This window comes from Vigna umbellata, chromosome 4 (genome assembly GCF_029865625.1).
Source record: "Vigna umbellata cultivar VRB3 chromosome 4, Vumbellata_1.0, whole genome shotgun sequence".
Taxonomy (NCBI): domain Eukaryota; kingdom Viridiplantae; phylum Streptophyta; class Magnoliopsida; order Fabales; family Fabaceae; genus Vigna; species Vigna umbellata.
Genome location: NC_142168.1, coordinates 3793020 through 3809907, shown reverse-complemented (window position 1 = coordinate 3809907; position 16888 = coordinate 3793020). Strand labels below are relative to the sequence as shown.

At 36.5% G+C, this 16888-nt stretch overlaps 2 protein-coding genes across 4 annotated transcripts; one reads left to right on the top strand and one right to left on the bottom strand.

Annotated features, from left to right (window-relative positions):
• The first annotated feature begins 43 nt into the window (after positions 1 to 43).
• Positions 44 to 3250, top strand: LOC148199036 (exosome complex component RRP41 homolog). Its single transcript, XM_088112038.1, has 9 exons — positions 44 to 88; positions 257 to 292; positions 384 to 451; positions 1229 to 1307; positions 1393 to 1429; positions 1549 to 1665; positions 1790 to 1875; positions 2844 to 2933; positions 3034 to 3250. The coding sequence occupies exons 1-9, from the start codon at positions 44 to 46 to the stop codon at positions 3079 to 3081; spliced, it is 606 nt and encodes a 201-aa protein (XP_087968164.1). The 3' UTR covers positions 3082 to 3250.
• A 1223-nt stretch (positions 3251 to 4473) lies between these two features.
• LOC148199035 (putative glucose-6-phosphate 1-epimerase) lies at positions 4474 to 8627 on the bottom strand. 3 transcript variants are annotated; one of them, XM_088112546.1, is made up of 9 exons: positions 8393 to 8627; positions 7641 to 8143; positions 7385 to 7459; positions 6863 to 6919; positions 6617 to 6780; positions 6324 to 6458; positions 5604 to 5706; positions 5280 to 5379; positions 4474 to 5164 (listed from the first exon to the last, which is right to left on the bottom strand). In XM_088112546.1, the coding sequence occupies exons 2-9, from the start codon at positions 7749 to 7751 to the stop codon at positions 4956 to 4958; spliced, it is 954 nt and encodes a 317-aa protein (XP_087968672.1). In that variant the 5' UTR covers positions 7752 to 8143; positions 8393 to 8627; the 3' UTR covers positions 4474 to 4955. The 3 variants fall into 3 exon arrangements, with proteins under 3 accessions (XP_087968672.1, XP_087968671.1, XP_087968673.1); XM_088112545.1 differs by having other exon boundaries at positions 7641 to 8078; XM_088112547.1 differs by lacking the exons at positions 7641 to 8143; positions 8393 to 8627 and adding an exon at positions 7009 to 7253.
• Between the last annotated feature and the right edge of the window lie 8261 nt (positions 8628 to 16888).

Sequence of the window (16888 nt, the reverse complement as noted above, 5' to 3'; positions counted from 1 at the left end):
CATAAAGTTTTTTTATTTTGAAAACAGTTCTTCCATGTTTGAGATGGGTAATACAAAAGTTATTGCTGCTGTCTGTGGCCCTAGAGAGGTACTGTTTAATTATTTACCTTGCTAATGAAAATTTGTCTATGTAATTTAAGGATTGTTAACTATCCTTTTTCAGTGTTAGTTGGTTTAGACATTTAAAAAACTTTGATGTTGTAGTTGAGCTTTAGATGATTTGCTGTTTTTCTTTAGTAACTTCTCTGCATTTCAGGTGCAAAATAGAAGCCAAATAACCAACCATGCTCTGGTAGTTTTTCTTTTTCTAAATTTTGTTGTCTGTATTTATATGAATTGTAACAAAAACTTAATTGTTGCTTATGTGCAATGTATGTCTATAGGTTCGGTGTGAGTACAGCATGGCTAATTTTAGCACTGGAGATCGCATGAGGAAATCAAAGGGTGACAGGTTTTGCTCATTTACTTGCTTTTGTTTAACTTCCTATTCTTTTTGACCTTTCACTTATTTTTTATATATTCGTAGTTTTATACTTATCAAAATGGTATTGGAGCATAGACTACTAGGATGATAGTGAATGTTGCATTAGTAGAATCTATCTTAAGAGTGCCTTGTAATTTGTAAATTGGACTTTTTGATCTTTTTACTGAGGTAAGAATTTAATAGCAATGGTGGTAATGCATGTTTAGACTTTTAGAGTATAAATTTTGATTATTAATTAGTAATATATATATTATTAATTAGTAATATATATATATATATATATATATATATATATATATATTGCATTCGTTCATGTGATACAGTATAATTTTTTGTTTAATCTTGCATTCATAATTTTCTATGTAACAACTATCTTGCTATCCACTAACGTATTGTAGTGTTTTTGGGGCTGGCTGCTCCATGCCTTTGATATAGCTGACTACAGGCTCAGCAATGGGTTATGTATCATAAAACAATGAAAAGCTTAACCCCATGCACCCTTTTACTGCCTTTTCTCATTTTTAATCTTTTTTGCAAGCTTTGACTTTTTTGAGTAATCTTTGGCCAAAACTCACTGAATAGTTTTGAATGGCTTAACTATCAATGTTTGCAGATATAAATGTTATCCTGTTTTGCTTTTCCTTCATAGTTTTAATATGGTTCTCATTGTAAGGTTCTCTTACAGAAGGATAATAGGATCACTTCTTATTTTTTACTACGTGATTTGAAGTTCTCATTCTACAGGAGATCAACTGAAATTTCCCTGGTTATTCGGCAAACCATGGAAGCATCTATATTGACACATCTATTGCCTCGATCTCAGGTTTTATTACACATTAAGAACTTATTTTGTCATGTGCTTTGCTTTCCCCTAGTCCTCCCTAATGTTTTACTTATTAAATTTGCAGATAGATATATATGTCCAAGTTCTCCAAGCAGATGGAGGTAACTAAGACTTGATAATGGGATCTTGTGATTCTCTTCTGTCATTGCCATTTTATTTTCTCTCTTTACTCATTTAATATGTACATTAATTTTGGGTGATGTTGACATGTCTTTTATAGGAACTAGATCTGCTTGTATAAATGCTGCAACTTTGGCCCTTGCCGATGCTGGGATCCCTATGCGTGATCTTGTAACATCCTGCAGTGCCGGATACCTTAACAGCACAAGTCTGCTTGGTATATATCTGTATTTACTCTAAATTTGAACTGGCTAAATACAAGTGTGGTATGTCTGTTTTGTTTCTGTCTACTTCTGATGCACGGGCTGCCCTAATTATTAAAGGTTTCTGAATGTGTACAGATTTGAACTATGTAGAAGACAGTGCTGGAGGTCCTGATGTAACCCTAGGAATTCTGCCAAAGTTGGATAAAGTAACACTGCTTCAGGTTAATTCATGTCTTGTTATTTTCTCTGTATCTATTGTGTAGTCAACCAGGTAAATTAGTTCAACAGAAAGGAAAACTTTTTATTGCTCTCTCAGTCATTGGTACTCACGTAGTAAAGAGTCTGGTGGTGTTGAAGCTGTAATTCCTCTTCCTTCAAAAACTGTTCTTGTTATTAGAGATTTTGGAGAGAACAGTAGAGTTTTAACCCTTGATTACTCGAGGGAATAGGTGCATGTTCGGAAATCCCCAAAAGAAGCTTATCTAAGCTCGCCTCAGATTTAACAACTTAATAGTTTGCTGTACACATGAATCTTTTTTCAAATATCAGTTGTTTTTTAATCAACAGATACTTCTTACGAAGGTTCCTGATAGAGTGATTTGCTGTTGTACCCTTTGATGGAGTTATGTCATGACAAATCTTCTTTTTAGTCTGAGTTAATGTTTGATCAAGTGTAACTTAATTTTCACTAGTATCATACTTGGTAACTCTTTATTTGGAATTCCAGTTCAGCATCTTTTACTTTTTTAGTTGCAGATCTTTTGTTGATACTTTAAATTTTGACTGAAGAAATATAGTTGATATATTCTTTCCGCCACCTTATTATAGGATGAAATTCATGTATGGTCCACAAAACAGAGAGGGAGGGTAACTTCATTTGGTGGGGCTGGCATAGATTTTTTCCAATGACAGTTTATCAGTCAGTTTATTGCTCCCATTCTTAGATTGATATTATGGAGTTAAATTTGTTTCGAACACGTGCCACTATGTAAAGGCTGGTTGAGATTGTGAACCTTCAAAGTTTTAATCAGAAATTTACTACTATCATTATTATGAAAAGCATGCAATGCTTTTCTTTTCTCATCCAGCTTATTTCATTCGTTCACTCCCTGCCATATTCCGTAGTTTAGAATGGAAAAGCTCCTAGTTTAATTTTATTTGCACTAATTACTGTTGTTACTGTCTATAGATGGATTCTAAACTACCAATTGACATTTTGGAAAATGTTATGCAACTGGCAATCGAAGGCTGCAAAGCAATAGCAAACTACATTCGAGAAGTAAGAACCTGCTGACACTTTTGTGATTATACTAAGAGGAGTCCAAACAAGTTTTACATTAATTTCACTGCTTAAATCCTGTTTCTTTGTTGGCTGACAGATTTTGCTGGAGAACACAAAGCAACTGGAGTATCGACGAGGTGTATAGTTTTTATAGCAGAAATGATGCTATGATTATTATTACCTGTGGTCACGGTTTTCCAGATTTGTAGGTCCGTTCTTTCAGCATTTGTGCTTTTTTTTGGTTATGGAGGAGAATTCTCTTGTATTTACGTGGAACAATTTTGTTTTTAGCATACGGTGCTGAATAAAACGGAAAATTGTTGTAGAATTCGTTTCTCATTTCTGTCACCTTATCACTATGAATAAAAGGTAGCAAAATTATGATTTATTTTGGGACCACTTTCTGAATTTCCACCAATCCCCCAAAATAAGACGTGTAGAATGGAACTAATGATCTGACACTTCAACGAATGAAGAATTAATGATTGAAGTTAGAATCGAAATAATCATTGGGTTGGTGGAGTGTGTGTACATGGTGATTGCATCCTCAGAAAAAGCAATGACATCAGTATTGACAATTTAATTGCTAACTAATTTCAATGGTTAGTTTCCTAAATTTCCTTTTTGGGTACGATACAGTTTGATAAAGACAGCTTTGGTGTTAAATGTTTGTATTGCAGTTAAAGTCTTGATATAACGAGTTAAACTGATTAATTATGTAAATATAAAAAGTAAATAATTTATAGTAATTTCTAAATCCTGGTAAATATAAAGTAATTTAATTAAGTTAACATTTTTTTATTTCTTTTAAATACGTATGCTAGAGCGGAATACTGAAGTTTTTTGGTAGAGTTGAATACTGTAAGTTTGAAACATCACTAATACAGATTTAGAAGAAAAAAAAGTATTTGAAGTAATAATATTGTATGGAAAAATGTTAATTTTTCTGGGAAAAAAATTTCACAGAAAAAGTTAACCTGAAAGTTAATGATCAAGAGAATTTTAGGATTATTTCTATGGTAAAGGAAAGTATTTTGATGGTTGAGTTTGTTTTCAACTAATACCAGACTTCATTAAAAAATATATTATAAAACTAACTATTTATAAAAATAAGTTTGAAGTTATGAGAATTATGAATGGAGAGTGATATAACGAGAATATAATTGAACACAAAAATTTTACCTCTTAAAAGAAACCACTGGTAAATGATGAAAAAATTAAGATAATTATAAGTGCAGATGAACATATGAAGCTCAGTTGGAAAAAAGTAAATACCGATTCATAGTTTGAATAACCAACCGCAATGTCTCGAATCTCAAGCAGGAGAAGTGCTATTGCTTTTTGACGCACCACTTTTGACCCACTTTATTGAATACAGACATGAATTCAATTACATCACAGTCAACATCAGAATTCTTGACAATGTCATTCAATTGTAAACATCATTTATAATAAAAATATTGACTTCTAGATTACTTTAAAAGCCATTTATAGCATAATTCAGCCAACTAACCATGAAATAAAAACAGTGAGAGTATACAAAATTTATGTGAAGGTTATTGAATTATGCACGTATCACTGTAAAATGGAAAATGCCAAAAAAAGATGCATGATCACATTGTCCACTAATCACTCGTTTTATCTCTGTCATGAGAGGCAGATCATAGCCGTAACCATCCAATATAAGCAAATTGGAACACCAAAGCTAAATTATCCATGCCGTGGAACATATCATCAAATCCATGGAGAGAATAAACTCGGCACCAACTCAACAAATCTAATGCTTAAAGAAGGAGCATCCATAGCAGAACGGAAGGAACCAACTGACTAATGACCTGGTAACACTTGAAAGCCATTCTCACAAAAAACATAGGCCTCTATAAAGCACTATTTCTAGCCTAAGATCATAACAACATAAAACCTGACACTCCTACTGAACAGCACTATTTCTACAACTAGATGCTGCTACATTGCTGGATGTAGTAGCAGCATTAACTCAGACCCATTTTGTACAATTCCTCAAAGACCACTTCTGTCAAGACCAAGACGGTCACTGCAAAAACTTGATGGCACAACTGATAGCTGCAGCCGACCGGTCCATTCCTCTCCCGGCTTCAAGCTCACCGGTTTCTCTATCACCGCCCCGTCAACACAAAGCATCTGTTTGTACTCTTCATCACCAAAATCTACCATGGATTTTGATTTCTTTTCCCATGGATTCCACACAGCTGAACACACCATAAAAGTTAAGATGAAAAGGACTGATTTTATATTTTCTACAACTCGAAACCTTATCTACGTTTGTATTTTGTTTGTGGAAAAAATTTGCTACTTAGAGCTTACCAACATCAGGGAGACCTTCCTTCCTTATAACAAATGTTCGCTTCTTCTCATGATCTAGCACTGCAATTATGTTTGGAGAGCTAAGATAAACTCGATCCGCCTGCCATGAAGGAAGTATGGATATTAAAAACATCTTCATTAGCCTTCATTGTGTCAAAACCAAAAGACTTTAGTAGTGGATACTGTGTGTTATTGACAAAACTGCAGCATAGGCCAGGAATATAGTGCTCTATTTATCTCAACCTGAAGTAATAGCTTAAATTGCAGCATGGAACTATAAATGTCTACATTTTGTTAACATCAATATAACCTAGAAGGGTTTACCTCAGATTCAAATGTTATTGCATCTCCTTGTTCAGTAAATCGTTCTTTTTTGAAAAGGTTGTCTAGGTAGTCCAGTGTCTCCAGACCTTCAATCCTTATCTCACTATAAAAATTGTTAATGTGACGTTAATAATGATCGTCAATCTTAAAATAAAATTTCCTGTTCTAAAACAATCAAAAGAGAGGTAGTTCAAGTAAAAATATGTAAACAAGAATCTATATAGGTAACAAGCATTCCAAACAGTAGTTTGCTTCAAATGCTTACAAATTCTATAGGCTGTGTAAGAACTTTGTACTTTCATTACGACTGATCACTTGTTTACATATTTCCCGATAACTGACATGAATAAAACTCATAATTCCAGTATTCGGAGAAGAATCCACCTAATATATAGAGTATCCATGCTAGTTTCAAATGATTAGAGTGTAAGTTGTTATTAGTTTCTAAAGAAGAGAAACAGTCCTCTAAGATCTGCTTGAATGTTAAAATCCCACAATTTAAAGCATTCAGCAAATGCAGAAACTACACGTTTCAGAACAAAAACCAAATATATTTGTCTACTATAAATATTGAACAAGGAAGTACCATTAGTGCTAATAAAACTCCCATCAAGTGTTCAGCAATCAATTTACTATGGAAAAGAAAAATGATGGTTGGACATCATCCCACACACTCAGAAAAGGGAATGCAGACCAAGTACAACAAAGAATTATCCATACCTAATGTCAGAAACCAATAAGTATGTGTGATCCGCGAATGAGAAACTAAATGGCTTGCCATTTATATTCCTGACTCTAGATATCAAAGTCAGGTCCCCATCTGCTGCAAGAGACACCCGAAGACGGAATTCAAAACTGGTACAATTATTAAACAATCGTTAGATTACTACTGCTTGAAATTTACTGCCAAACACAGGAAAAAGTAATATCGAGTGCATATATGCCAGATTCAAATTATCAAACACATGGAGAGTGGATATCCCTGTTATACTGTCACATCATGCTATTCATACCTGTGTGGCCAGCACTTCATATCTTCTTCAGATGATTTTAGCACCAGGTCAATGAAGGATTTCCCACTGGAGTCATTCCCAGGAAGAGGAGGAGGGTTTTCATCAATTGCCCACATTCTATTTCTTGCAAAACCATGCTGCTCCAGCGATCCACAGTTTCCAAACTGTGAAACAAATTCAGCTCAAGATATGTAAGTATGCATGTTACAAGTTATATAAAATGAACGTGAAAAGGAATAAGCTTGCCTGTGGAAAACACATGGGAATTCCTCCTCGAATTGCTTTTGGAGCCTTGAAAATTGCCTACAGATAATGGAAAAGGAAACAAAACAGTTAGTTATTACTACTTGCCTCTTTAAAAAGTATAATTGATTAAAGTTCTGTGTTCCTACAAAAGCATCAGTTAAGAAGTTGGTTTTGCCGTCAAAGTTTTTCATTATACCAGTATTCAACCCCAGTGGTTCCAAAGGACAAAAGCACTACAATGCACCATTCTTCCCTGTTTTTCTCTTGCATCGATGTGATTGATGGACAGCATAGAATACTATGATTCATCAAAATCCAAACTCTTCTTAAATTTATTGATTATTTGGGCCAATGCCCTTCACATGCCAGTTGCAATATAATGCAGATTATCCTAAAATGAAAATGTTCAGAAAGCAAGATTATGAAATATTGACATGTTTTCCTTATCAGCGCTGACAACTAACAAAATTCATATAATTTAAAATGTACAAATTGATTTTCAATCAAAATTGAAAGACATACCTTGCTGCTTGTGAATAGAAGTTCTTCCCCGTGCTCATTCCGCCATGAAGTGACCTGCGCCCCATGTAAGCTTACCTAATTTCGAGAAAAAACAGTTAATCTAAGTAATCGTAGTAATTAAATTACTCAAACTACAAATATCTTTACAGACCAAGTTATCCACATCAAGAATTCGCATTGGATGTCATAGTTTTTAAAATCATAACTTTACCAAATGTTAAAACCGACACCAGTTTTGCAATGAACAATTTCTCACCCGTGCCGAAGAACCCCTTGGGGTCCGAAGCAGAACTTGATCAATTCCATTCCAGTCCTTTGTAATTTCAGTTGCTGCTCTATAGTCCCATACGGCTGCAGAATGCCCCATTCAAATTAATGCAGATCCTCAATTTCTTCAGCAAAATCCTATTAAGCTTTTCAAATTCGGAACATGCAAATGCCAGAGGATTGAAGGGGTCTCCACCTCACACCTATACCGTAACAAACACGTGAATTAGCCTCCTCGTCAGTTAAATCCAAAATCCCAACACCCAATTTCACTGAAAATTTCTTCTCACTGGTATGATTCAGATCTACGGAACAATAGACCTATTTAAACAAGAATCTGGAATGTGTGATAGAATTCCACGAAAACTCCAGAAAGCCAAGAGCAGAAACATTACACTGAACATTTAGCAATTGAATACCAATCTACCTGGTACACATCCAAACATGTCCTTAAAACTTGTCAGATTCACAGCAGAAAAAGACAATTAAACACTGAAAAAACATAATAACTATCAGTAAATAAATAAATCACGCACGCATACATACATATACATACACACACATACATATATTACAGCTGTAATAAAATTAAAATTTTCTTTAATATAAGCAGAATACAATCACCATAATTTCTTCAGGAAAATTCAAATTAAGGAAGAAAAACCAAACACTAATAAATCTCAAGAGAATACTGAATAATAAATCTCCCATTAACCAAACACTGGTAATAAGTTTACTTACTTCAACAATCCGGAATCAGGAATTCTAAGTCTAAACCGACACCAGGTCTTGGATGCAGAGAGAAGCAGCAGTAGGAGCCAGAATAATGCATGACCTCTGTGAAATGAGTTAAGAAAATTCACACATCCAATGACACGAGGCAGCACATGCTCATCAAGTACATAGATACATACATGACGAAGAAGAAGCGTTCAAAAAGTTGAAAGGTACCCTTTTCTTAGAAGTATGCATTCAAGACCATATGTAACATCCCAAAATACAGTAATTACCATAATTGAGAATTAATTACAATTAACAGTAACATAAACAGTCTTTACATTAAAATAGGATTAAAAGCCGAACGGCATCAGTACAAAAGAACGCGCATAAACGCATACAAGGAAAACCTAAAACGAACGTTCTTAAATGTATAAAACAACGTACGTCAAAATAGAAGAATAGATGATTAAGACGAACGGCCTTACAAAATACTTGACCGAACGTTCAAACTACACTAACATTTACAGTCCTAATCTAACGAGCACTCTAAGGCTCGGCCTTTACTTCAACTTCCACCAGATTAGCTTCATCCAAATTTTCTTCTTCCAGCATTTGTTCAAGGGACGCACCACCATCTGCTCACACCCACAACGGATGATCATTGCATTTTGACAAGACGAATGTACATGGACAGTAGACAACACAATGGAAATGCAAGGGTAAGCTTATAATATTTAATTTATACAATCAACACATACATTTACATTTAAATCCACACATACAACATGTAACTTATCAATTAGCAATCATAGAAATACGTATATAAGACAGACCGTCCGGACTGTATGAACCATGTAGTTACAAGCGTCCTTGCACCCGAGTGGTGTAGTAACTGATCTAATCTCACAGCTGCCACTCGAGGTTAACCCTATCTGTCCAAAGTACTCAAGCGGACTAGGGCCTCCTGCCATTCCCACGCATGACTACCCCCTTCTACTTGAAGAGGAGTATCACGGAATATCAGGATGGACCGCGAGGCTTAACTTATCCAGGTTCATACTTTACCAAATTTCACATTTAACACATCTGAGACGTTCCTCCTTGGAACGCTCGTTCATTTTCCACAATCGTATAATCAGTTAATACAGTATTCGAACACATTGACATTTCATGTTTATAATATTTCCATTCTTTGTTCCACTCTCTGAAAAAGACGGATGTTCAATTTTCAAAAGAAAGAGGACGTACGTTAAAACCGGATTTTAAAAGAACTTCTTAAAATCATAAAGACTTCAGAATAAAAGATCAACTCCAGAATATTTTTAAATACTAAGAAGTCAGATTATCTCAATTTAGATGAATAGACATTAAAGAGAATATTTAAATATATAAGGAACTTTATATTCGAAAGGAAACAGGCTACCAGTCAAAGACCGGACGCGCAAATATAAGTTTTTCAAATGTTTGGACGAACGCTATTTACGTTCGGTAAGGAATTAAAGATGTTGACGAACGTTCGGTTTAAGACCGAACTCTTTATTAAAGCGGACGCTCGGTATATGACCGAGCACAAATCATGACGAACGCTTGGCAAAAGGCCGAGCGCTCTTTAGGACGAACGCTCAATATGGAACCGAGCGCTCTTTAGGACGAACGCTCAATATGGAATCGAGCGCTCTTTAGGACGAACGCTCAATATGGAATCGAGCGCTCTTTAGGACGAACGCTCAGTATAAGACCGAGCGTTACTTATTTATAAAGTTTCAAATATTTATAAACATCTGAGCTGAACGAACGCTCAGACATTCAATTGGGGACGCTCGTTCACGAGCAGAATTCTTTCCAAATGAAGGAATCCCATTCTAAGTTATTTTAAGGAAAACCGAACGGTCTATGACCGTACGATGACGAGCGTCATTTTATCAAAGGGAAGATTTAAAGTTTCAGATTTTTCAACCTTAACAGAATTTTCCAGATTTCTAATTTCTAAACTTTATAACTTTCATTCCAGATTTAATTCACCTTAAATATCATCATCATATAGATCTCAACATTTTAATCATTCCAACTATACAATAACCATACTCCATTCATACGAAATCGAATCAACATGCATTTCAATCAAAATCAACAACATATATAATACATACAAGCAGTGCTCGTTCATGACAGATCAATCAAAACCAGAGATCATATTCAATAACAATGGTCGTCCATACAGCTCAAACATCATATTTTTAATACATGCAATCCAGATTACACAACATGCAAGTATAAATTAAACACATAAGCTTCCCTTACCCGGCTTGGAAATCAGACTTGTCCTAGATGTAAAAATGGCTTCGTCCAACTACGTTTTGCTTAGGTTCTTGACTCTTCCAGAACAAAATCTAACCACAGAATACAGAACACTTAGATTACATGCTTGCATGCACTGGAAACCCTATTTTTCCAGAAACCTAAGGACGAACTACGGGAAGAGGACTTACCAGTTTCAGTCCTTGAAGCTGTTCGGTCCAGTGGATAGCTCTTAGTGCAGCGGACGTTTCTACGGTGCTGAAAACGTGATTGGAGGAGAACCGTAAGGATTACAGTAGAGAGAAGTTTAGGGTTTTTTAGAGAGAAGTTGGAGAAGATGAAAGGGTGAGTTCTGAGGAAGAAGATGAGTGGTGCAGGTGAGAGAAAGAGTTTTCGAAATCTGATTTTATTTAACTCACGTTCGTTTGAACGAACGTCTACCAAGCTGACACCTGCATACCAAACTCTGAATTGGAAGCTTCCAACGTGACAAGTGGCGTGTGTGCATGCAGAGTTTAGTGCGTTTTTAATGCACTGAGGGTGTGACGTGGTGCGTGTTTCAGAGGATGAGGTGGCTCGGTTTCAGTGCACAGCAGGGGGTTTAGCAGATTTGATAGTGTGTTTTAATGAGATAAGCATGAATTATGGGGTGTATTAATTGGATGTGACAAGGAATCATTACTGCTAATTATTTAGGGTTTCACACCATACTTGCAATTGAATCAAGAAAGTTCAAAACTTTCAACAACCCCAAGATTTGAAAAACCAAAAAAACTACAGCAAATGGTAGGTGGCAATGTTGTGTGAAGGCGAGATAAAACTTTTACAGAAGCTTAAGATAAGGAGCAAAAACCGGTCTTGTAAATTCTGTGTCTGTTGGCTGCTGAAGAGATCTAGTTCTTGGACGTGGAAATACGAAAAGTAAATGTACACATGTACAAACCGTTAAAAAATTTAAACATTTTTTAATGACAATTAAACTACATTAATTTTGTGTACAAGATTTAAAACCAGAATAAAATATACACCATTCCAGTACAGGGTTGAAAGCTACTTTTTCTTTGGACTGTGGTGAGTTCTGAGGAAGAAGATGAGTGGTGCAGGTGAGAGAAAGAGTTTTCGAAATCTGATTTTGTTTAACTCACGTTTGTTTGAACGAACGTCTACCAAGCTGACACCTGCATACCAAACTCTGAATTGGAAGCTTCCAACGTGACAAGTGGCGTGTGTGCATGCAGAGTTTAGTGCGTTTTTAATGCACTAAGGGTGTGACGTGGTGCGTGTTTCAGAGGATGAGGTGGCTCGGTTTCAGTGCACAGCAGGGGGTTTAGCAGATTTGATAGTGTGTTTTAATGAGATAAGCATGAATTATGGGGTGTATTAATTGGATGTGACAAGGAATCATTACTGCTAATTATTTAGGGTTTCACACCATACTTGCAATTGAATCAAGAAAGTTCAAAACTTTCAACAACCCCAAGATTTGAAAAACCAAAAAAACTACAGCAAATGGTTGGTGGCAATGTTGTGTGAAGGCGAGATAAAACTTTTACAGAAGCTTAAGATAAGGAGCAAAAACCGGTCTTGTAAATTCTGTGTCTGTTGGCTGCTGAAGAGATCTAGTTCTTGGACGTGGAAATACGAAAAGTAAATGTACACATGTACAAACCGTTAAAAAATTTAAACATTTTTTAATGACAATTAAACTACATTAATTTTGTGTACAAGATTTAAAACCAGAATAAAATATACACCATTCCAGTACAGGGTTGAAAGCTACTTTTTCTTTCAAAAATGATTCTTTGACACGGTTAAAGCAAATTACATTCATTTGACACGCGGTGGGCCCCGAAAACTGTCAACATCATGAAGGATAGTTTGGTCATTTGCTGTGCTGAGTTGGCTTGTAAAAAAGTAAATGAAACGTTGCGTTTCACTTGCTGGCTTAGGATCTGTGTGTGGGATTTCAAATTTCGAAGACGCTCGAGTTAACTTGCTGGCTTAGGATGTGTGGGATTTCAAATTTCAAATGTTCGAGCTAGGGTTAGGATTGAGAGAGAACGAGAGATAACGAGAGAACGAGAGAGATCGAGGGAGAAAACACAAACCCTACTCCATTGCTGCCATCGGAGGCTGGACGTGATAGGAAAAGTTTGTACCAGCGAAGGTGTAGCCGAAGGCAAAGTTCGTACCGGACGTGGTCGATGTGGAGCGCGGAAGGTTTGTCCCCTTTCTTATTTCTCCCCTTTGTACCGTTTGAATAATATAAAGTATGATACTGTTGTTCCTTTGTTCTTTTCTCATAATTTGTCTATCTTTGTTTTTATTTTTGGTATATTATCGGAAACCCTAGACTAAAGGGGGAAATGTCGTGAGAGATAAAATTCTGGATTGGGCAAACCTGTAGGATTATTTACTGTCCTTAGTGTTTTTGGGCTTGGTTTGCTTATTTGCAAAAGGGAATATTGCAATAAATGGATGAAGTGTGAGATGATTAGAAGAAATGGAAAAAGGGTAGTGTCGATGGAGAGCTAGAGAGTGAAAAAGTTCCACGAAATCAGAGGGAATAGTGATTGGAATAGTTTGCAAAATGGCACCCACCCAGCACGGTTATTCTGCTCAGCAGCAGCACGAAATGCAACGCAAACGTTTCTAACTGTCTTGGCGCCAATGCTGGAGCTACTTCCCATGAACTGATTGAAATGATTCCCCTTTTTGTTATAGTCCGAAAACTCCCTGTCCATGCTGCATTCGCTCCCTCTATGTTCCTTAATTATTTTGTGTTTGATGATATTTTTTTTGCGTTAGAAAAAGGGAAATATTGTCATGAGAGTTGAACATCAGTTTAAGGTGTCCTGAATTTTTCATACATTTGCTTCTGGCACCATTTTATTTTTAATTTATGTATTGTATATGTTATGTACCTGCATCCACTGTTTTTTACTGAGAGATAAATTTGCTTTGGAATCCATCACATATATTTTATTTCTATCACTACTAGGTTGCCCTTTCTTGGTCAGTTGTATTAGCATTTTGCATTGTGCCCTGTTTGCCCCTAGATATATTGCGTGATTATGTTGTTTGTGGTTTGTATATGGTGTTTGGCCACTGTTATTTATAACTCCTTGGATTTTATGTAGAGAATGGTTTCATCTAATTTATGAATTTAAATATAGAGTATTCTTTCATAGAGCTAAGTGCTTGATTAACACCAAAAGTTTCTTTGTCCATTTTTTCTGTTTCTAGTGTCCTTGTGGAATCAGCTCTTACGAAATTAATTGTTTTGCATGTATTACCCTATGACAATTGATGCAGGAGTTAGATTTTACAAATGTTGGTGAACTTGAAGATTGCATGATTACCCTATGACAAATGTATGTATTCCCTTCCCCAGAGTATTTAATGCTTTCCTACTATCCACACAATCATTAACCATTATAACTATTTCATGGATAACTGTAATATTTGAAACGTACAATGTATCATTTTGTTGTGTATGTTGTGTAACTGAATCTCTATTAATGGTGTGTTATAATGAATTTAATTATGTCATACAAAATGGTGCCTAAAAGTCAGTTTTCTGTCCAATGGTGACCTGTGTTCAACTGACTGAGTACCTGTGTTGGACTTTCTGTACAAATTCCCAATTTCTCTCGGGTAATCGTTTACAGGGGTCCTGTAAACGATTACCAGCCCCTTTTTTCAGCAGTCTCACTCATTCCTTGCACAGCTTGCTCCTCCAACTCATGAGGGGTCTCCCCACCCTCCTTGGCCTCACATCACATCACCATGCACCACCTCCCACCACTGGAACACCTGCACAAGCCTCAGACAGGTGCAGATTAGCATAAAAGTCAGTTTTTTGGCCAATGGTGACCTGTGTTCACCTTGACTGAGTACCTGTGTTGGACTTTCTGTACAAATTCCCAATTTCTCTCGGGTAATCGTTTACAGGGGTACTGTAAACGATTACCAGCCCCTTTTTTCAGCAGTCTCACTCATTCCTTGCACAGCTTGCTCCTCCAACTCATGAGGGGTCTCCCCACCCTCCTTGGCGTCACATCACATCACCATGCACCACCTCCCACCACTGGAACACCTGCACAAGCCTCAGACAGGTGCAGATTAGCATAAAAGTCAGTTTTTTGGCCAATGGTGACCTGTGTTCACCTGACTGAGTACCTGTGTTGGACTTTCTGTACAAATTGGCAATTGCTCTCGAGTAATCGTTTACAGGGGTCCTGTAAACGATTACCAACCCCTTTTTTCAGCAGTCTCACTCATTCCTTGCACAGCTTGCTCCTCCAACTCATGAGGGGTCTCCCCACCCTCCTTGGCCTCACATCACATCACCATGCACCACCTCCCACCACTGGAACACCTGCACAAGCCTCAGACAGTTGCAGAAGTGCCTAAAAGTCAGTTTTTTTTCCAATGGTGACCTGTGTTCACCTGACTGAGTACCTGTGTTGGACTTTCTGTACAAATTGGCAATTTCTTTCGGGTAATCGTTTACAGGGGTCCTGTAAACGATTACCAGCCCCTTTTTTCAGCAGTCTCACTCATTCCTTGCACAGCTTGCTCCTCCAACTCATGAGGGGTCTCCCCACCCTCCTTGGCCTCACATCACATCACCATCCACCCTCTCCCACCACTGGAACACCTGCACAAGCCTCAGACAGGTGCAGATTAGCATAAAAGTCAGTTTTTTGTCCAATGGTGACCTGTGTTCACCTGACTGAGTACCTGTGTTGGACTTTCTGTACAAATTCCCAATTTCTCTCGGGTAATCGTTTACAGGGGTCCTGTAAACGATTACCAGCCCCTTTTTTCAGCAGTCTCACTCATTCCTTGCACTACTTCGTCCCCCTACTCATCACGGGTCACTCCACGCTTCTTGCGTTCACATCAATCACCAACACCCATCTCCCCACTAAGAAATTTATCAAATCCTTCGCATTAATTACCATTAATTTTAGTGAAAATGGTCTCGTACTGTTCAAATTTTTATTATAATGCTGCGTTGATTTTTCAATCACTAATTTTGTCATTATAACAAACACAAACGCAAAGTAAAAACAATTCATTTCGAAATCCAACCACTATTCTTATTACAAACACATAGTGTACATTGTCAAATAACATTAGGTACATATTTCAACATCTTATACATGTCAAAATTGTCAAATAACATTAGGTACATATTTGAACATCTTATACATGTCAAAATTTGATAATTTCTTAGCAATCCTAGACAATGCCGTATAGATGTAGAGAGAAGGCTTCAACGAACGAGAAGACGGACGACACAGCGAGAGAGAAGACGGACGAGAGACAAGGCTTGAACGAACGAGAAGAAGCAAGGCTTGAACGAAGAGAGAAGGCTTGAACGAACGAGAAGAAGCAAGGCTTGAACGAACGTCTTTTGCACCCTAAACCGCCAAACCCAAATGTTAAAAATTTAATCTAGAAAACCCAAAATACCCCTCGCCCCGGTTCACTTTCTCTGGTTTGTTTTCAATTCACTGAGCCAATGCGCAGACGCCACGTGGCCGTTGTCAAAACTGTGTCAAACTTTTGTTGTCCAGATAACATTTTCCTTTACTGAATATGTTATGTACAACAATACAAGTGTTCAACTTCAATTTCAATGTCAAATATTTTTCGTACAGTTAGTGGTTATCTGTTAAGTTTTATATGGTTATTTGCTCAATAACTTTTGTTCACTGCAAGTTCTGCTAATTTAGTTAATAGCTTATGTACACAAAATGGACATTGGTAATACTAGTGCATAACTAATCCTTCATTATACATAGTAAACAACTTAAAAAACCATAGAACAAAAATTGTTTCATATTCTATCATATTCCAGCAACATCATTACAAGTTATATCCTACTTCATGACTTCTTCATTTGCTATAGCATTCCACAGTTCTTCATTACTGTACTTCTATGCATATTTCCTTCATGTAATACCCAATCACACACCGTTTGTTGTCGAATAAGTTGTAACTGCTCCTGCATTGATATTACAGTAGTGAAATATATGTTGTGTCTGGACTCGATGCCTAACTCTAAGTGAGGCCTGCAAGTATAAATCAAACCATATGTTACTTAATTCAATACAACATTGTGCATATTTAATGGTAAATTAATAAAAATACACCATACTTACCATTTCACTGACTTCTTTGTCCATATCACTATATCCTGCAAAT

Bases quoted from the DNA above. Each gene is read 5' to 3' on its own strand.
- LOC148199036 (XM_088112038.1), top strand. From the start codon at position 44: ATGGGTAATACAAAAGTTATTGCTGCTGTCTGTGGCCCTAGAGAG. The intron at 1,876-2,843 runs GTTAATTCATGT...TACTGTCTATAG, and splicing joins ATAAAGTAACACTGCTTCAG to ATGGATTCTAAACTACCAAT. The intron at 2,934-3,033 runs GTAAGAACCTGC...GTTGGCTGACAG, and splicing joins TAGCAAACTACATTCGAGAA to ATTTTGCTGGAGAACACAAA.
- LOC148199035 (XM_088112546.1), bottom strand. From the start codon at position 7,751: ATGGGGCATTCTGCAGCCGTATGGGACTATAGAGCAGCAACTGAAATT. The intron at 6,459-6,616 runs GTATGAATAGCA...TAATTGTACCAG, and splicing joins ATGAAGTGCTGGCCACACAG to TTTTGAATTCCGTCTTCGGG. The intron at 5,707-6,323 runs GTATGGATAATT...CAATTTTTATAG, and splicing joins TTATTGGTTTCTGACATTAG to TGAGATAAGGATTGAAGGTC.